At 37.4% G+C, this 21,861-nt stretch overlaps 1 protein-coding gene across 2 annotated transcripts in view; it reads right to left on the bottom strand.

Moving 5' to 3' along the window:
- The window catches only part of LOC128699412 (BOS complex subunit TMEM147), a 74,932-nt gene extending 54,103 nt beyond the window's left edge, over positions 1-20,829 (bottom strand). For both annotated transcript variants that reach the window (XM_053792093.2, XM_053792092.2), the window contains exons 1-3: positions 20,671-20,829; positions 1,985-2,120; positions 1,293-1,514 (exon numbers count right to left, since the gene is read on the bottom strand). In XM_053792093.2, coding sequence (XP_053648068.1) covers positions 1,293-1,514; positions 1,985-2,120; positions 20,671-20,747 — 435 coding nt within the window. In that variant the 5' untranslated portion in view covers positions 20,748-20,829. The remainder of the gene's footprint in view (positions 1-1,292; positions 1,515-1,984; positions 2,121-20,670) is intronic.
- Between the last annotated feature and the right edge of the window lie 1,032 nt (positions 20,830-21,861).

Below are 21,861 nucleotides of genomic sequence, written 5' to 3' on the forward strand. Positions count from 1 at the left end.
TTTGGTTGTATTCTAGCTTTCCTGGTCTCATTTTACAGAATGGAAGACATATTACAGAAATTGAGACAATTTTGATTGGTTTCACAATGAAAAGTACCTTGATATTGAGCTCAAAGCAACAGAAACATTCGATTTTTGCCAAAGTTCAAAAGTAAACAAATCATGCCATGCGTCCAATACACATCAACTGGCGAGTCTGATATTCTTTCACAAGTGCGCTGATATTATTTATACCATTTCTACACTAATGCAGTAGTCTTCATAACAGCAAATCTTCTGTTTTTTTGTGAGAATAAAAATTCAAAGTGGAAAGCAAAAGAAATGTAAGAGGGGCCTGGGGATGTGACTAATGAACAGAGAAAATGTTATTTTAGTGCCAGGAACGTCTGTCTTGTTTATTCTGGACCCTATCTGGAAATTGGCATTTTTTGAAATTTGTGTGAAATTGGCAAAATTGCCAATTTCTGACCACCTTACTGGATAGTTGAAACTGGTAAATGGGTAGTTTTTTGTAATCATTTGATAGAAAAAGTGGAGTTCTAGTGAAATAGTTATAATTTTTGTCGACTGGTACATTGGAATTGGCCGAAAATAGGGCTTTAAAGTGGGTGAAATCGCCGATGGGTATGATCGGAAAAAGATTATTTCATAAGAAAAAATAATTTTTTTTCTTTTGAAAAATTTTCAACCCTGAGAACAAGTTTAGGAGAGGGCCTCTTGACCCTCAAAGGGTTAATGAGAAATAATCCCCCCCACCTCCAACATACCTTCACCTGTGCCTCACTATCCACATAAAAAAATTTCTATTCCATACATTTTTAATATCTGCCACTCTGCTCCCCTATCCACCCAATCATATGCATTTTCTAAATCCATTAATGGTACAGTTCCTTACCTTTACCTAAGCATTGTTCAGTTATATGCTTCAATGTAAACACTTGTCTATACATCCCCTACCCTTCCTAAATCATCCTTGTTCCTCTGCAGGCCAACTTTCTATCTTACCCTTATCTCTCTCTCTCTCTCTCTTTATATAATAATTCTTCCATACACTAAGTGGCATACTTGACAGATTTATTCTCCTATATGTAATTCTAAAAATTCTCACTTGTCCTTTTATAGGTGCCATCCCTTCTTTCATGTATATCATTTATAAACTCACCAGCCACCCCAAAACTATATGTCCCCACCTGCTATAAATACCTCTGTCTTAATCTATATGATGTTAACTACTAAGATAAGTAATTTAAACAACAACAATCTTTTAAACATAGAAATTTCAAGTGCCTTACCAGACTTATGTTAGCATCCAGACTGATCTGAATGTATTTCCAATCAAATTCCAAGCCACGGGCACCAACCCAAAGTGGAAGAGCCCGAGTCAGGAGGAGGTCTGCAGCAGCCCATCCTAGGCCAGTAATCAATATTTTAATGTGTCCTGCCCCTGGCACTCGACCCATTACGATGCTAAGACCCATCACATCCCCAAAGTCTACTGTTGTTTTCACCAATTCCTGAAAAAAGTGAATAAATGAGCAAAGAGTTGCATGACTGTCAGTCATTTGTCTTACAGCATTTCACTATACTGCATCAAAACATCATTTCTGTAATGTGTACTCTTTCAGTACACTTATCTTATTTCCCCAGTTTCAACAGATTCCATAATAATGTAGTATACCCAAAAGTGTTCCTGTACCTTGCTCAAAGAACTTTAGCACACTAGGCAAGCTGAACACGTGCTATTAATGGAAAGGCACACAAGGTTCTGCATATATAGTACAGCACCTCAAATGAAGAAAATGTCTATAAATACTACGTGAAAATTAAAGCCCTGATACAAAGGAGAATTTTTTAAAGAAAAAAATCTGTATTTAAAATGTAACCAAGTAAAAAATGTAAATTCTAGTTATAAAAATGGAAAACATAAATCTCCTCTTTTAATCCTTTTTTGATTGCATAAAAACTATTAAAACAATAATATTACCGTTGCCAAGCTTGCAGTTTCAGGTGGGCCATCTGATGTTGGAAAGAATGTTGCAAGTAGGAGCATCTTGCAAAGTTGTGTGAGCATGTACATGCCACCAACTTGTGCACACTTCCAGAATCCTCCATACTCTGGCCTGAAAAAAGGGTATCTCTAATAGTCATCAACCTAAGGAAATAATGTTAATGTAATTAAGACTTGGGTATATACTAGGGATGGGATGATACCAAAAGTTTTGCTAATACTGATACTCAATTTTAGGACAATACTGATGCAATCAAACTTAGCCAATACCCACTGATACTTTTACACATGGCATACCCCTAGTACCGTATATACAAATAGTACACCATATTTTGCATTAATTTATAATAAGGCACTTTCTCGCCATATAATACTGTATTACAATCAGAACTTAAAATATATATATACACAGGGGTTCCTCGACTTACAATGGTTTGACTTGCAATATTTCAAAAGAAATTAGTTTAGAGAGGAAACTTAATTACCCACCATGAAGGTGGCAAGTCTGTAACTTGTATTCAGTGACAGTAGTTAATATATTTATTTATTTATTTAGCATATCACATTCATGTCAGACTTATGATGTTTTTAACTTATGATGAGTTGGTCGGAATGTAATCCCATCATAAACTGAGGAGCACCTGTGTAAGTATATAATTTTAAAAGATTTTCATTACTGAGGATCTGGCAAATGCTGAGCACAAAATGATCAAAATCTATCTATCATTATAAGTGAAAATCATCAAAGCACCTCATTATATGAACACAAAACTTAGTGAAGATTGAGACACTTATGCAGCATATGGGAATCTTTATTCAGGAAACGTTTCGCCACAGTGGCTTCATCAGTCCATGAAGAACCATGTTGTAAATCTTGCAAACAAGGCAGCCAGGAAGCTTACAGCACTTCGCCGTATCTCGCATCTGCTTGACAGTAGGGGTTGCAAGATCCTGTACGAGGCACAAGTACGCTCACACCTTGAGTATGCTCCACTTTCTTGGTTTGCCTGCCCCCCCCTCTCATCTGCGACTGCTTGACAGAGTAGAGAACAGAGCAAGACATCTCATCTCTCGCCTGGACCCATCCTGGATAGATCTGTCATTTCAGCAGAGCCTTCAACATAGGAGGGATGTGGGTGCCCTTACTGTTATGTACAAGGCCAATATTGTCAAAATACCACACTTGGATCCACTTCGAGGACAGCGTGAACAAGCTTTTATGCCACAAGACAGGCAGAAAGCAGCAACTTCACTCTGGCTGTACCCTTCTCCAGAACATCACTCCATCTGAGATCATACATACCCAGGATGACTCGAGTATGGAACACATTCGTACAGCATAATGATGTCAACGAGATAAAGTCAGTTGATCAAATGAAAATGCTGGCCCACAGATGGCTCCAACTTCATCCTGTTCCGTACTTGTATGTCTCATAACAATAAAAATGCTTTCAAATGAGCTGATGTAGGTAACAGCTCTTAGCTTGCCAATAAAGTTAGGAATCCTTAACCTGTAATATAGCTGTCAATAAAGCTAGGGATCCTTAACCTTGTCAAACCCTGTGTAAAAAAAAAAAAAAAAAAAAAAAAAAAAAAAAAAAAAAAAAAAAAAAAAAAAGAGGAGGAGTATGAGGTAATCAGTCCCTCAGCCTGGAGTCGATGTGTTCAGTCCATCAATCTTGTAGAATGTACATTCTACAAGATTGATGGACTGAACACATTGACTCCAGGCTGAGGGACTGATTTCCTCATACTCCTCCTCTCCTTACGCCTTCCTCTTTGTATTGGACTGATGAAGCCACTGTGTGGCGAAACGTTTCCTGAATAAAGATTCCCATATGCTGCATAAGTGTCTCAATCTTCAACTTGTCGGTTTTTCAAACCATTCATCACAAAACTTAGTCACAAGTGATCTACTGGACAGTCTGTAACACGTTACACACAATTACGTGATCATTTTCACTGTCTCTCTTTAAGCTCAATTACATTTTGTAGTCTTCTATAACAATGTTACCTTAAATCTTATTGAAAAAATACATTTGCACAATTTAAGGGTTTCAGACAATGTGGAAATAGTTATTGTTTTTTTACCTTTGTCCTTTTTGATGTAAAATATGTCACACCCTCATTTCTAATTGCCTCCAAGCCATCCATAATGCCCAAGAATTTCATCTACTGGCACTAGACAGATTAGGGCATGAGCAAGTCTCATATAAAGTATCAAGTGCCAGTGGGTACTACTGTAGTAAATATGGCAGTTAAAATATCATCCTTCACTGTGGAATTGCTTTAAAAGTACATCATCAGTAAGAGACAGGATTGGCACAAGACGAGCCAATTTATATTTTACTGGGCAAAGATTTCACTAGGATTGGGTTTACCAAAACTTTTATGCACTCAATCTTATCTGATGACATATAAGTTGTTCATTTTATCTAAACTACCAGTAGTGAACAAAACCCATAAACTTAGCCCTAGCCATTTTAGTATCGTCACAGAATTGCATTCTACTTAATATGATCCAAGAGAAGTTAAAATCGGATGCAACAATTATAGCAAAAGTAGCTAATGAATAATCTCTGAATAACTGTTACAATTTATTAAGTCAAGATAAATTTAGTTTACGAAAAAATAAGCAAAATCCTTGTGTATTTACTTCAGCTGCCTCTTATGAATATAAAACATACAGCTTTTGAAAATCTATTTCTTCTAGGAAAGACCAATTTTTCCCACCTTATTTTATATTTACTGTGTTATAATGAAAGCAATTTCAATACAATGTTGATAAAATGTATTTCGCTTGTCGCTCATATAAATGCCTAAAAATTAAAGAAAATTCATAAGAGGCAACTTGTCAAAATTCTCATTAAAATTCAGTTAATATCAATTACAGGTCAGTATCTACATTACTGTAAAGATAGTACTGTTTCTACACCTCTTAATAAATCACAAGTGAAGTCTTTGTAGCAAATACAGCCTCTCCTCACTTAGTGATGTACTCATTCACCAACGACTCAGACTTATGACGGGCTCTCTGACCAGTATGCATACCTAAATAATGTACAGTTAACCCCCGACATTCGATAAATCCGACATTCGATGCATTTTAACGCAAAAATTTTGCCTCAACATTCAATCGAAAACCCGACATCCGATACAATTCGTATGAGACGTGTCCACGTGTGGTCTGAACTGCACCGTGTGTGCCAGTGTTTACAAGCCAGCCAGTGTGCGTGCATCTAAGGATACATTCGGTACATTCCATATTATCCATATTATCACTGTTTTTGGTGCTTGTTTCTGCAAAATAAGTAACCATGGGCCCCGAGAAAGCTTCTAGTGCCAACCCTTCGAGAAAAAAGGTGCTAATGACTATTGAAATGAAGAAAGAGATAATTATAAAGTACGAAAGTGGAGTGTGTGTGTCGGAGTGCATGATGATTTGGTAAAGAAATTGCCTGCAACTAGTGGTGATGTGAGTGAATTTAAGGCCAGCAAAGGTTGGTTTGAAAGATTTAAGAATCGTAGTGGCATACACAGTGTGGTAAGGCATGGTGAGGCTGCCAGTTCAAGTCCTAATGGAAGGGGATTCCCCTGCTAAACACTAACACCATCCACACTCTCCCCTCCTCCCATCCCATCAATCATCACCAGATCTTTATTAACCCCTTCAGGGTCCAAGGCCCAAATCTGAAGTGGTGCCCGTGTCCAAGAATTTAAAAAAAAAAAATTTGTTATTTTTTCTTATGAAATGGTAGAGAATCTTTTTGTGAAGGTAATAAAACAAAAAGTACGAAATTTGATGTAAAATTGAAGAAATTATGCTCTCGCGAATTTTGATGTGTCAGCGATATTTACGAATCGGCGATTTTGCCGACTTTGACTCCCATTTTAGGCCAATTACATTATTCCAATCAACCAAATTCTTAGCTATTTCACTAGTATTACTTCTATTCTATCGATTGAGCACAAGAAATCGCCAAGTCAACTGTTTCAACTACAAATTAAAGTGATCGGAAATTGTTAATTTGGCCAATTTAACACAAAGTTCAAAATATTCCAATTTCAAAATAGGGTCCAGAATAAACAATGTAGGTATTCCTGGAACTAAACTAACATTTCCTCTGTTCATTAGTTACGTTTTGAGGCTTTACAAATAAATTCCATTTTGATTTTTTATTCACATAATGAATTTTTATTCACACCAAAAAATAGAAGATTTACTGTTATGCAATACTGTAATAATTGTATAAATATCATCACCATATTTGTGAATGCATATTAGACCCACCAGTTGGCGTGTATTAGACGTGTGAGGTCGTTTGTTTACTCTCGAATATCGGCAAAAATTTAACATTTCTGCTACTTTGAGCTCAGTTTCAAGCCATTTCCAGTGTGAAAACCAATCAAAATCATCTCTATTTCTGTAATATGTCTTCCATTTTATCAATTGAGACCAAGAAATCGCAAATAGAAACTATAAAAAACATATGAAAAAACACTGCAAAGTCGCTGTTTTAATCGAAAAATCATGATTTGTTTTTTTCTCTCATTATACACAGCGTGCTGCAGGATCTGTTTTATGTGGTGCACACATACCACATAGATGTATTCTCTCATATCTAGGCCCAAATGTACCACTCACAGTTTATCAGAGTGAGCTGAGCTCATGACGTAGATCTATGGTTTGGACCCTGAACGTAAAGCCGTAGATCTATGGGATGGACCCTCAAAGGGTTAAAGGTAAGTGTTAATTATTCTATTGTTATTAATCTATTGTTATTGTTGTTATTGCAATTATTCTATTCCATTAAACTTAATATTTCATGTGGTAATTTTTTTTTTTTCATACTTTTGTGTCTAACATGGATTAACCCTTTGACTGTCGCGGCCGTATATATACGTCTTACGAGGTACCGTGTTTGACGTATATATACTCATAAATTCTAGCGGCTTCAAATCAAGCAGGAGAAAGCTGGTAGGCCCACATGTGAGAGAATGGGTCTTTGTGGTCAGTGTGCACCATATAAAAAAAATCCTGGAGCACGCAGTACATAATGAGAAAAAAAAACTCTGACCGCTTTTTTTAATTAAAATGCCGACTTTGTGGTCTATTTTCGTATAGTATTTATGATTGTATTCTCGTTTTCTTGGTCTCATTTGATAGAATGGAAAACATATTATAGAAATAGAGGTGATTTTGATTGATTTTACTATAAAAAACCTAGAAATGGAGCTCAAAATAGGGGAAATGTTTGATTTTTGCCAATGTTCAAAAGTAAACAATTGATGCCATTGTCCAATAAATGTCCAACTAGCCATTCTAATATGCAGTCATGAATGGGTTGATGTTATTTATACAATTATTACAGTATTGCAGTAGTCTGCATAATAGTAAGTCTTCTATTTTTTGTTTGAATAAAAATCGAAAATAGAAACCAAGAGTAATATCAGAGGGGTCTTGAGACATGACTGATGAACAAAGAAAATTTTATTTTAGAGCCGGGAATGTCTGCATTGTTCATTCTGGACCTTATTTTGAAATTGCCATATTTTTTAGTTTTCGTGAAATTGGCCAAATTGCAAATTTCTGACCACATTATTAGGTAGTTGAAATCGGTAAATGGGCAATTTCTTGTACTCTATCGATAGAAAAAATGGAGTTCTAAAGAAATAGCTATGAGTTTGGGCGACTGGAACAAAGAAATTAGCCGAAAATTGGGCTCAAAGTGGGCGAAATCGCCGATTTGTAGACAGCGCCGAGGTCGCTAACTTCGCGAGAGCATAATTCCGTCAGTCTTCCATCAAATTTTGTTTTTTTTTGGTGTCATTACAATCGGGAAAAGATTCTCTATCATTTCATAAGAAAAAATAATTTTTTTTTTTTTTAAATTTTGCGACACCAGGAGACACCTCAGGATTGGGGGTTGCGACAGTCAAAGGGTTAATTTGATTTCCATTATTTCTTATGGGGAAAATTAATTCGACTCTCGATATTTTCGACATTCGATAGCTCTCAGGAACGGATTAGTATCGAATGTCGAGGGTCCACTGTATATTAGAGCTGATTTCCTCTATTCTGTTTATTAATATATACAGTATACTACTGTATAAACATTTAAAAATATACTAGAAATGTTATAAATGGTGCAAAGGTGACATTAAAACACTATCAAAGATGGCTGACATAAATCCATTATAGTATGCTCCTCACTTAGTGACAAATTCGTTTACCAATGAGGTCTTAGGAAAGGAACTCTGTTAAGTGAGGGGATGCTGTGCTTTATTAACAATAAAAATTAATAAATAATATCTGTAACAATAAAAATACTACTACTAATAATAATAATAGAAATAATAATAATATTTATTTATTATTTATTATCACACTGGCCGATTCCCACCAAGGCAGGGTGGCCCGAAAAAGAAAAACTTTCACCATCATTCACTCCATCACTGTCTTGCCAGAAGGGTGCTTTACACTACAGTTTTTAAACTGCAACATTAACACCCCTCCTTCAGAGTGCAGGCACTGTACTTCCCATCTCCAGGACTCAAGTCCGGCCTGCCGGTTTCCCTGAACCCCTTCATAAATGTTACTTTGCTCACACTCCAACAGCACGTCAAGTATTAAAAACCATTTGTCTCCATTCACTCCTATCAAACACGCTCACGCATGCCTGCTGGAAGTCCAAGCCCCTCGCACACAAAACCTCCTTTACCCCCTCTCTCCAACCTTTCCTAGGCCGACCCCTACCCCGCCTTCCTTCCACTACAGACTGATACACTCTTGAAGTCATTCTGTTTCGCTCCATTCTCTCTACATGTCCGAACCACCCCAACAACCCTTCCTCAGCCCTCTGGACAACAGTTTTGGTAATCCCGCACCTCCTCCTAACTTCCAAACTACGAATTCTCTGCATTATATTCACACCACACATTGCCCTCAGACATGACATCTCCACTGCCTCCAGCCTTCTCCTCGCTGCAACATTCATCACCCATGCTTCACACCCATATAAGAGCGTTGGTAAAACTATACTCTCATACATTCCCCTCTTTGCCTCCAAGGACAAAGTTCTTTGTCTCCACAGACTCCTAAGTGCACCACTCACTCTTTTCCCCTCATCAATTCTATGATTCACCTCATCTTTCATAGACCCATCCGCTGACACGTCCACTCCCAAATATCTGAATACATTCACCTCCTCCATACTCTCTCCCTCCAATCTGATATTCAATCTTTCATCACCTAATCTTTTTGTTATCCTCATAACCTTACTCTTTCCTGTATTCACCTTCAATTTTCTTCTTTTGCACACCCTACCAAATTCATCCACCAATCTCTGCAACTTCTCTTCAGAATCTCCCAAGAGCACAGTGTCATCAGCAAAGAGCAGCTGTGACAACTCTCACTTTGTGTGTGATTCTTTATCTTTTAACTCCACGCCTCTTGCCAAGACCCTCGCATTTACTTCTCTTACAACCCCATCTATAAATATATTAAACAACCACGGTGACATCACACATCCTTGTCTAAGGCCTACTTTTACTGGGAAAAAAATTCCCTCTTTCCTACATACTCTAACTTGAGCCTCTAGCTTGAGTAGATCTATAACCCACTATGATAACATGAACGTAGATAAGTATGTTTATGGAGCAACTTGCAATGTGAACAGACTGACTGATGTTGTAGTGGCCAGGCTTAGGCTTGGTTACAAGTACTTCTGGCAGTTTGGGAGACACACAGATGATGATCAAACTAAATGTAAATTATGTGATCAGGCATATGGTCACTCTCTTGAACACTATGTGCTTAATTGTCCACTTATTGAGGAATACAGCGACAGACAGTATAATAACCTATGTGACATGTCAAGATATCTTATTAATGAAAATAAGATACCAGATATACTAAGCAAATTTCCTAAATTTGCTTGTAACAGATAAGTGAACTATAGATATGTAGATATAAATCCATATGTATTCCTGTTAACCCTTTGGGGTCTAGTTCCTAGGCCTTTTGTGTATCCACATGCTCTCGCGCTACCGTCCACAGGATGGATATGGGGTGCACAATAAACTAGCCACTTCGGTGGCAAAATCTAAAATCTAAATCTAACTTGAGCCTCACTATCCTCGTAAAAACTCTTCACTGCTTTCAGTAACCTACCTCCTACACCATACACTTGCAACATCTGCCACATTGCCCCCCTATCCACCCTGTCATACGCCTTTTCCAAATCCATAAATGCCACAAAGACCTCTTTAGCCTTATCTAAATACTGTTCACTTATATGTTTCACTGTAAACACCTGGTCCACACACCCCCTACCTTTCCTAAAGCCTCCTTGTTCATCTGCTATCCTATTCTCCGTCTTACTCTTAATTCTTTCAATAATAACTCTACCATACACTTTACCAGGTATACTCAGCAGACTTATCCCCCTATAATTTTTGCACTCTCTTTTATCCCCTTTGCCTTTATACAAAGGAACTATGCATGCTCTCTGCCAATCCCTAGGTACCTTACCCTCTTCCATACATTTATTAAATAATTGCACCAACCACTCCAAAACTATATCCCCACCTGCTTTTAACATTTCTATCTTTATCCCATCAATCCCGGCTGTCTTACCCCCTTTCATTTTACCTACTGCCTCACGAACTTCCCCCACACTCACAACTGGCTCTTCCTCACTCCTACAAGATGTTATTCCTCCTTGTCCTATACACGAAATCACAGCTTCCCTATCTTCATCAACATTTAACAATCTCAAAATATTCCCTCCATCTTCCCAATACCTCTAACTCTCCATTTAATAACTCTCCTCTCATATTTTTAACTGACAAATCCATTTGTTCTCTAGGCTTTCTTAACTTGTTAATCTCACTCCAAAACTTTTTCTTATTTTCAACAAAATTTGTTGATAACATCTCACCCACTCTCTCATTTGCTCTCTTTTTACATTGCTTCACCACTCTCTTAACCTCTCTCTTTTTCTCCATATACTCTTCCCTCCTTGCATGACTTCTATTTTGTAAAAACTTCTCATATGCTAACTTTTTCTCCCTTACTACTCTCTTTACATCATCATTCCACCAATCGCTCCTCTTCCCTCCCGCACCCACTTTCCTGTAACCACAAACTTCTGCTGAACACTAACACTACATTTTTAAACCTACCCCATACCTCTTCGACCCCATTGCCTATGCTCTCATTAGCCCATCTATCCTCCAATAGCTGTTTATATCTTACCCTAACTGCCTCCTCTTTTAGTTTATAAACCTTCACCTCTCTCTTCCCTGATACTTCTATTCTCCTTGTATCCCATCTACCTTTCACTCTCAGTGTAGCTACAACTAGAAAGTGATCTGATATATCTGTGGCCCCTCTATAAACATGTACATCCTGAAGTCTACTCAACAGTCTTTTATCTACCAATACATAATCCAACAAACTACTGTCATTTCGCCCTACATCATATCTTGTATACTTATTTATCCTCTTTTTCTTAAAATATGTATTACCTATAACTAAACCCCTTTCTATACAAAGTTCAATCAAAGGGCTCCCATTATCATTTACACCTGGCACCCCAAACTTACCTACCACACCCTCTCTAAAAGTTTCTCCTACTTTAGCATTCAGGTCCCCTACCACAATTACTCTCTCACTTGGTTCAAAGGCTCCTATACATTCACTTAACATCTTCCAAAATCTCTCTCTCTCCTCTGCATTCCTCTCTTCTCCAGGTGCATAAACGCTTATTATGACCCACTTCTCGCATCCAACCTTTACTTTAATCCACATAATTCTTGAATTTACACATTCATATTCTCTTTTCTCCTTCCATAACTGATCATTCAACATTACTGCTACCCCTTCCTTTGCTCTAACTCTCTCAGATACTCCAGATTTATTCCCATTTATTTCCCCCCACTGAAACTCCCCTACCCCCTTCAGCTTTGTTTCGCTTAGGGCCAGGACATCCAACTTCTTTTCATTTATAACATCAGCAATCATCTGTTTCTTGTCATCTGCACTACATCCACGCACATTTAAGCATCCCAGTTTTATAAAGTTTTTCTTCTTCTCTTTTTTAGTAAATGTCTACAGGAGAAGGGGTTACTAGCCCATTGCTCCCGGCATTTTAGTCGCCTCATACGACACGCATGGCTTACGGAGGAAAGATTCTTTTCCACTTCCCCATGGACAATAGAAGAAATAAAGAAGAACAAGAGCTATTTAGAAAAAGGAGAAAAACCTAGATGTATGTATATATATATATGCATGTGCGTGTCTGTGAAGTGTGACCAAAGTGTAAGTAGGAGTAGCAAGATATCCCTGTTATCTAGCATGTTTATGAGACAGAAAAAGAAAACAGCAATCCTACCATCATGCAAAACAGTTACAGGTTTCTGTTTCACAGTCATCTGGCAGGACGGTAGTACTTCCCTGGGTGGTTGCTGTCTACCAACCTACTACCTATAATATTGAAAATTATTGTTCCCATGGATCATTCAGCAGAGTATGACACAAGACAAAAATGTGCTACAGTATTATTATTACTTTCATGAGAATGCCAAAGTCATTAGGGTAATACAATGCCTGAAGGAAAGGGAGGTATTCTGGTTTAATCCAAATAAGAGAAGCATATGCTCAATGCCTTCAATCAAGTCCCCCTCACTGGCACTATAATACTGTACGTGTACTGTACTGTACTCTAATTATGGACACTGCACTATAGTCATGTTTGATACAAAGCCATAGATATCATCTGCATTAAAAAGACAGTGCTGTCAGAGAAGTGCAAACAGGGTATTAACAGCAGGGCATGAAGAAAAGGCGAGTAGCTAAATATAAAGTCCCTTCGTCTTGACTTTTTTTTGGGTTGTCCTAGTAATTTACATTATGTATGATAAGTGTATTTATATGTACCTGTGCCTAAACATACTTACACAATCTTAGCCTCTCAGGGGAGGTTCCTTAATGCTGGGAGGGGCTACTGATCCAAGGAATTGGACCTAACTTTCCTTTTCTTGAATCAAACCTGATTGCCTCCCATTCCCCAGGGTACTATACAATTCCTATGGGTTTAGTGCTTCCCCCAATAAATGTAATAACACAAAATGTAATACATAATAATCATAAAAATCCAAAATTCACAGAGCACTGGAAAAGATTTTGTTCGGATTTTTAACCCCGGAGGGTTATCCACCCAGGATAACCCAAGAAAGGTGGTGCATTATCAAGGGACTGTGTCTTATTTCCACTGGGGTCCTCAATCTTGTCCCCCAGGAAGCAACCCACACCAGTCAACTAACACCCAGGTACCTACTTTTTTGCTAGGTGAATGGGGACAGCAGGTGAAAGGAAACACGTCCAATGTTTCTACCCTTGTCAGGGATCAAACCACAGACACTCAGTGTGTGAGGCAAGTGTGTTGCCTACCAGGCCATGGGACACCAAAAGGTCTTTCAACATGGTTTTCAATAAAAAAAAAGCCCATTGTTGGGAATGCTTTGAAACAGTTGGAGTATTCTCTCTGGAGCTGAGAAAAGAGAGATATCCAATATCACGTACAGTATACAAAGAAAACTGGGTGTCCGGTCTCCGACTTGCAACTACCACAACTTACTGGAGAAAGTACGTAATAAAAACAGCAAAAAGCAGAGGTGCCACCCCTGTTCACCTAACAGTGAGTAGGTACACATAAAAAACAACCTAGACCTCCCCTCAATATTTGTGAGTCCCCACAATTCACACTTACACTCACCCAATTGACTATAAACATAGAAATATGTAATACGCACACCTATTACCTAATGAACCTTAACTAGTCATAAGTTTGCCTGTGATACTCCAATATAGAAACTATGTAATGTACCAAAACAAAACCATTCACATTGCTAAATTTATGAACTGTAATGCAGTTACTTAGCTTTAATACCAATATGCTCCATAATCTGTACCAATATAGAGTTTTGAATTAATCTCAGTCTGCCCAAAATGCTTAGTCATGCTAGGCATGACAGTAACCCTCTTTGTAATTAGTATTTGATATGTAAACCACACAATATCCTATAATATGTAAACCCCGCATTGTAATCTCTATAGAGAATAAACTTGAATATGAATAAACCTACTGGTGTGAGTGGCATCCTGGGGGTCAAGATTAACCAAAGTTGCACAAAATACTCTGCCTAACCAGGGTCTTCTATATAGTGTGCAAATGATGTCAGCCAGGACTGCATCAGTAGTATCATGTACTTGTATAAAGATTATCATTAATAATAATAATAATAATATTATTAATGATAATACCCCACCAAATGACTACCTCACCGGCAACTACCCGAACACACTGTTCCTAGCTCCAACTAACCCATACGAAGTTTCCCTTATTATCAACACACTAAAAAACAAGGCAGGAGATTTAAATACCTTACCACCCTTTATATACAAAAAAGTGTCACAAGTGCTATCACCAATCATTGCAACACTCTTTAACAAATCCATTGAATCCTCCACCTTCCCTACAGTACTCAAAATAGCAAGGGTCACCCCGATCCACAAAGGAGGAGACCAAACAGAGTTGAATAACTATAGGCCAATATCCAACTTACACCCTCTCTCAAAAATCTTCGAAAAATTAATTCATAAACGAATCTACTCCTACCTTATCTCCCAAAACATACTCAACCCCTGCCAATTTGGATTCAGGCCAAATAAAAATACTAATGATGCTATTATACACATGCTAGAACATATATACACTGCAATAGAGAAAAAAGAAGTCCCACTGGGGATCTTCATTGACTTACGTAAAGCTTTTGATACAGTTAACCATGACTTGCTCCACGTAAAATTGTCACACTATGGTATAAGAGGGCACTCCCTCAACTACCTCAAGTCATACCTCAGCAACAGAAGCCAATATGTGTATGCAAATGGGGCAAACTCTTCTGCACAACCAATTACAGTTGGTGTCCCACAGGGAAGTGTCCTTGGCCCTCTTCTCTTTCTCCTATACATAAATGACCTACCAAATGCTTCGCAATTACTCAAACCCACACTATTTGCAGATGACACTACATACGTCTTCTCCCACCCGAGCCCAGTCACGCTAGCCAATACTGTAAATACCGAATTACAGAAAATATCTACCTGGATGAGGACTAACAAACTTACACTAAACATTGACAAAACCTACTTCATTCAGTTTGGTAACAGAGCTACAGATGTCCCTCTTAACATAATGATAAACGGATCACCTATCACAAAGCTAACAGAGGGAAAATTCTTAGGAATCCACCTTGATAATAGACTCAAATTTCATACACATATACAACAAATTTCTAAGAAAATTTCCAAGACTGTAGGCATACTATCGAAGATACGGTACTATGCTCCACAGTCAGCCCTCCTGGCCCTATATCACTCTCTTATTTACCCCTATCTCACCTATGGAATTTGTGCATGGGGCTCAACAACAAGTAACCATCTCAGACCACTAATTACCCAACAAAAGGCTGCAGTTAGAATGATAACAAATTCTCACTATAGGCAGCACACTCCACCAATATTCAATACACTAAACCTACTCACCATACAAAACATTCATACTTATTACTGCACCTATTACATACATAGAACACTTAACTCTGATATTAACCCTCCCCTCAAACATCTCCTTGCCAACCTCAACAGAACACATGACCACAACACAAGGCACAGATCACTCTTTGATGTTCCTCGTGTCCATCTCACACTATGCAAAAACTCAATGCACATAAAAGGCCCTAAAATCTGGAATTCATTACCTGTAAATATAAAAGAAACACTACCTGTTTATAAATTCAAGTCTCTTCTCAAAGATCACTTACTCACCCAAAACCAAATAAATACTGAATAACTGAACCTTATAAATTGTATATCTTAAATGTTTCTCACAATTATATCACATAAATGTTAAACCTAAAACCCAATCTAACTTTATTATTTTTTAAATACACTACCTAACAGAATACTCCATTCTACTGAATGTACAACAATGCATACAACCATATGACCTGTCTTTGTAATACTCACTTGTGCTTTATAGTAATCTGTTTACATTAAAGTTTTATCACTGATTTCATTTATTTATTTATTATAAATTTGAGCACACATACAGAGGTACAAAAAAATACAGATAAGAGCAGCATGCCAAAGCCACTTATACTATGCATAGCATTACGGGCTGGCTTAAAATTAACTTAAGATTAACTAAGCAATGATGAAGTCAGTGATAAAACATTAATGTAAACAGATTACTATAAAGCACAAGTGAGTATTACAAAGACAGGTCATATGGTTGCATTCAGTCATATGAAGGATTCTGTTAGGTAGTGTATTTAAAAAATAATAAAGTTAGATTCGGTTTTAGGTTTAACATTTATGTGATATAATTGTGAGAAACATTTAAGATATACAATTTATAAGGTTCAGTTATTCAGTATTTATTTGGTTTTGGGTGAGTAAGTGATCTCTGAGTAGAGACTTGAATTTATAAACAGGAGGGGTGTTAATGTTGCAGTTTAAAGGTAATGAATTCCAGATTTTAGGGCCTTTTATGTGCATTGAGTTTTTGCATAGTGTGAGATGAACACGAGGAACATCAAAGAGTGATCTGTGCCTTGTGTTATGGTCATGTGTTCTGTTGAGGTTGGCAAGGAGATGTTTGAGGGGAGGGTTAATATCAGAGTTAAGTGTTCTATGTATGTAATAGGTGCAGTAATAAGTATGGATGTTTTGTATGGTGAGTAGGTTTAGTGTATTGAATATTGGTGGAGTGTGCTGCCTGTAGTGAGAATTTGTTATCATTCTAACTGCAGCCTTTTGTTGGGTAATTAGTGGTCTGAGATGGTTAATTGTTGTTGAGCCCCATGCACAAATTCCGTAGGTGAGATAGGGGTAAATAAGAGAGTGATATAGGGCCAGGAGGGCTGACTGTGGAACATAGTACCGTATCTTCGATAGTATGCCTACAATCTTGGAAATTTTCTTAGAAATTTGTTGTATATGTGTATGAAATTTGAGTCTATTATCAAGGTGGATTCCTAAGAATTTTCCCTCTGTTAGCTTTGTGATAGGTGATCCGTTTATCATTATGTTAAGAGGGACATCTGTAGCTCTGTTACCAAACTGAATGAAGTAGGTTTTGTCAATGTTTAGTGTAAGTTTGTTAGTCCTCATCCAGGTAGATATTTTCTGTAATTCGGTATTTACAGTATTGGCTAGTGTGACTGGGCTCGGGTGAGAGAAGACGTATGTAGTGTCATCTGCAAATAGTGTGGGTTTGAGTAATTGCGAAGCATTTGGAAGGTCATTTATGTATAGGAGAAAGAGAAGAGGGCCAAGGACACTTCCCTGTGGGACACCAACTGTAATTGGTTGCGCAGAAGAGTTTGCCCCATTTGCGTACACATATTGGCTTCTGTTGCTGAGGTATGACTTGAGGTAGTTGAGGGAGTGCCCTCTTATACCATAGTGTGACAATTTTACGTGGAGCAAGTCATGGTCAACTGTATCAAAAGCTTTACGTAAGTCAATGAAGATCCCCAGTGGGACTTCTTTTTTCTCTATTGCAGTGTATATATGTTCTAGCATGTGTATAATAGCATCATTAGTATTTTTATTAGGCCTGAATCCAAATTGGCAGGGGTTGAGTATGTTTTGGGAGATAAGGTAGGAGTAGATTCGTTTATGAATTAATTTTTCGAAGATTTTTGAGAGAGGGTGTAAGTTGGATATTGGCCTATAGTTATTCAACTCTGTTTGGTCTCCTCCTTTGTGGATCGGGGTGACCCTTGCTATTTTGAGTACTGTAGGGAAGGTGGAGGATTCGATGGATTTGTTAAAGAGTGTTGCAATGATTGGAGATAGCACTTGTGACACTTTTTTGTATATAAAGGGTGGTAAGGTACTTAAATCTCCTGCCTTGTTTTTTAGTGCATTGATAATAAGGGAGACTTCGTATGGGTTAGTCGGAGCTAGGAACAGTGTGTTCGGGTAGTTGCCGGTGAGGTAGTCATTTGGTGGGGTATCTGAGCTTGGGATTTTATTGGCAAGGTTTTGTCCTATAGTGGAGAAGAAATCATTGAGTCTGTTTGCTGTTTCTGTTGGTGGGAGTTGGGGTTCATCTGATTTTGCTAATTTTATTTCGCTATTTCGTGATATCTTTTTTGTTCCCAGAATTTCTGATAGGGTTTTCCAGGTCTTTTTTATATCACCTCGTAAGTTGGATAATCTGTTCTCATAATACAATTTTTTTGCCCTTCTTATCAGGCTGGTTAGGATTGACGAGTAACGTTTTGTTTGGTCTCTGGTTATGTGACCCATTCTGTACTGTTTTTCATATTGGTGTTTTGTATTTATGGATTTGAGAATGCTGGGTGTTAGCCAGGGACTGTTCAGTCTCTTTGCTGTCATCTGTTTAGTTTTTTTAGGGCAGTGCTTGTTATAGAGGTATTGGGTCTTTTTTAGAAAATTATTAATACATTCGTCAATATCTGTATAGATTTCTAGCTCAGTGTGCCAATCAATGTTTGCTAATGCTGTTGTGAAGTTATTAATGGCTGCCTCATTGTGAAGTCTGAAGGTGACTTTAGTAGTGTCTTGGGGTAGTTTACCAAGAGTTGTTATGAGGAAAGTAGGGTAGTGGTCTGTGGTATTATCTGTAATTATGCCTGATTTTAAAGGGGATATGGTGTTGGTCCAGATGTGGTCAAGTAGGGAAACACTAGTCTCTGTAACTCTTGTAGGTTTTGTTACTGTTGGTAGTAACATACAGTTACTCATTGTGTTTGTGAATTCAGTAACGTGTGGGTCCTGGTCTTGCAGGAGATTTATATTGAAGTCACCTGAGAGTAGTAAGTGATCTTTGTTCATGCGTGCATCAGTTATCATACTTCCTAGATTTTGACTAAATTGGCTAATGTTTGACTGTGGAACTCTGTAGATGTTTATCAATGTGAGAGGTTTTTGTAGGTATTTGGATTTGAATTTAGCTATTATATATTCCCCATGTTCATCCCTTGTGCAAGTATTAGTGATACATTCTAGTTGGTCTGAGTAGTATATGGCTGTGCCACCCCCTTGTTGGTCTGGCCTACAGTTGTGTATGGCTGTGTAACCAGGAATGGCATAGACATCTGTACTATCAGGCTTTAGCCAGGTTTCAGTTAGTGTAATGATGGACATATTGGCATGTAAGGAATTTAGTAATGCTATGAGGTCATCATAATGCTTGCTTAAAGATCTGATATTGTAGTTAAAGACAGTTATGTTGTTGTTGGCACTGAGAAGTGCCTTTGATTGTTCTGCAGTGTAGTAATTACAGTAACTGTTTGATTCATTTAAGTCATTAAATAAGAGGTTGGTATCAGGATCAATGCTTGTAATCATAAGATTTGTAGTGAATCTATAGTTAGAATTAAGTATAAAACAAAGTAAATAGTCTTAAGCTAAAAAAGAGCACCTGAATTATTTAACAAATGTAAAATAATGAGCTAAGGGACTAATACAAATAAAGTGATGATCATATAATAGAGCTTGGGAATATGATAGTAGGTAGTACTATAAAGGTAATTTTTTAAAGTTAGAATTATAGTTTAAAATTATAATAAAAAGGGACTAATATAGGTTGTGGTGAAGAATAAAGTGGTAATCAGATAAATGAGCTTTGGAATATAATGGCAAAATTGTGAACTTATTCTACTTTAGCACCTGAGAATAGCACCTTGATTATTTTAACAATTGTGGATATATAAACTAGGATAGTTATATAAAGCTAAAATAAAGGAGAAAATATATAAGGGACTAAAATTAAGTAATGGTAAGCAAAGTTAAATGGACAGATGGTAGGAATTATAATATAAACTTATAATATAAAAATACAATTTGAAATGGTACTTGCAATTGCACTAGAGTCTGGTATAGGTTGTTGACAAGATCAAGATTATAACTATAGATTTAAATTGACAAAATAAAATTCACAATTAAAGTACCAAAAGAATAATAGTAAAAAATCACAATGGTAATGTCTTGGTTATAATATGATAGTAAGATGGTAGACAGGTACCCAGGTACAAAGGATAATACAAAGGTTGGGGTTGAATATAAAAACTTGAAAATTTGGCAACAAAAAGTTATGGGAAGTATAAAATAATGTTTAATGTACAAAAGTAAAATTGACTGGTAGTAAATAATCTTAATCTTAAGTTAATTTTAAGCCAGCCCGTAATGCTATGCATAGTATAAGTGGCTTTGGCATGCTGCTCTTATCTGTATTTTTTGTACCTCTGTATGTGTGCTCAAATTTTTAAATAAATAAATAAATAATTATTGTCCCCTAGACCCCCTCTACCAACTATGGAGCAGCCTGAGGCAGATAAGTTCAATTAAAAGTGGAGAAGGGAAACTCAAACTCCTTGGATCAAAAACTCTTCAACAACATTAAAAATATCCCCTTAAGATTATTATTACAATCATGGGGAGCGCTAAACCCGTATGTTTAGCCCAGACCAAACGGAAAATAACCTTTATTTATTTTAATTAAAACCTTGACCTTAATATTTACTATTTTCATTTAACCTCAATGAAACAGAGTACTTACATTCCTGAATATTTATAAGTAAGGAAATATGGTCCATAAGCCAAAGCAATACAATTTCCAAAGTGGAAAAACGTCATTTTTGAGACCTCGAGAGAATCACCCGTAGAAAGCGAACACTTCCAACGATTGTCACTGAGGCGGTGAACACTTCCAGCGATCACTTATTATGCTCGAACATTTCCAGCAATAATTTATCTGTCGTCGAGCACTTCCAGCAATCATTTATCTGTGGTCGACAATTTCCAGTAATCATTTATGTGATCGAACACTTCCAGCAATCATTTTTTGTGGTGGAACATTTACAATAATCATTTTTCTGTGGTCGAACACCTCCAAAAATCATTTCTCTGATAATAATAATGACATCTTTATTTCTACCCGTACATGTACAAGGTATACAGGCCTAGCTGACATCAATGACATACTATATAGAAAGTCGCTTGTTATGCAGAGCATTTTGGCAAATTAGGTCGGTTTTGTCCCAGGGTGCGACCCACACCAGTCCACTAACACCCAGGTACTCATTTTATACTGATGGGTGAACAGGGACAACAGGTGTTTTATTGAAACACTTCCCTAATGTTATCCAGCCGTACCGGATTTTCAAACTCAGGACCTCAGTGTGTGAGCTGAGTGCGCTAGTGATCGAGCTACGGGACACAGTGGTCAAATATTTCCAGCAATCATTTCTCCGTGGTCGAACACTTCCAGTAATCATTTCTCTGTGGTCGAACACCTCCAGTAATCATTTTTCTGTGGTCGAACACTTACAGTAATCATTTCTCTGTGGTCGAACACCTCCAGCAATCATTTCTCTGTGGTCGAACACTTCCAGCAATCATTTCTCTGTGGTCGAACACTTACAATAATCATTTCTCTGTGGTCGAACACCTCCAGCAATCATTTCTCTGTGGTCGAACACTTCCAGCAATCATTTCTCTGTGGTCGAACACTTACAGTAATCATTTCTCTGTGGTCGAACACCTCCAGCAATCATTTCTCTGTGGTCGAACACTTACAGCAATCATTTCTCTGTTGTCGAACACTTACAGTAATCATTTCTCTGTGGTCGAACACTTCCAGCAATCATTTCTCTGTGGTCGAACACTTCCAGCAATCATTTCTCTGTGGTCTAACACTTACAGTAGTCACCTTTTAGAAAAGAACGGGATTCAAATTACAAACGAATCA

This window comes from Cherax quadricarinatus, chromosome 61 (assembly GCF_038502225.1).
Source record: "Cherax quadricarinatus isolate ZL_2023a chromosome 61, ASM3850222v1, whole genome shotgun sequence".
Lineage (NCBI taxonomy): Eukaryota > Metazoa > Arthropoda > Malacostraca > Decapoda > Parastacidae > Cherax > Cherax quadricarinatus.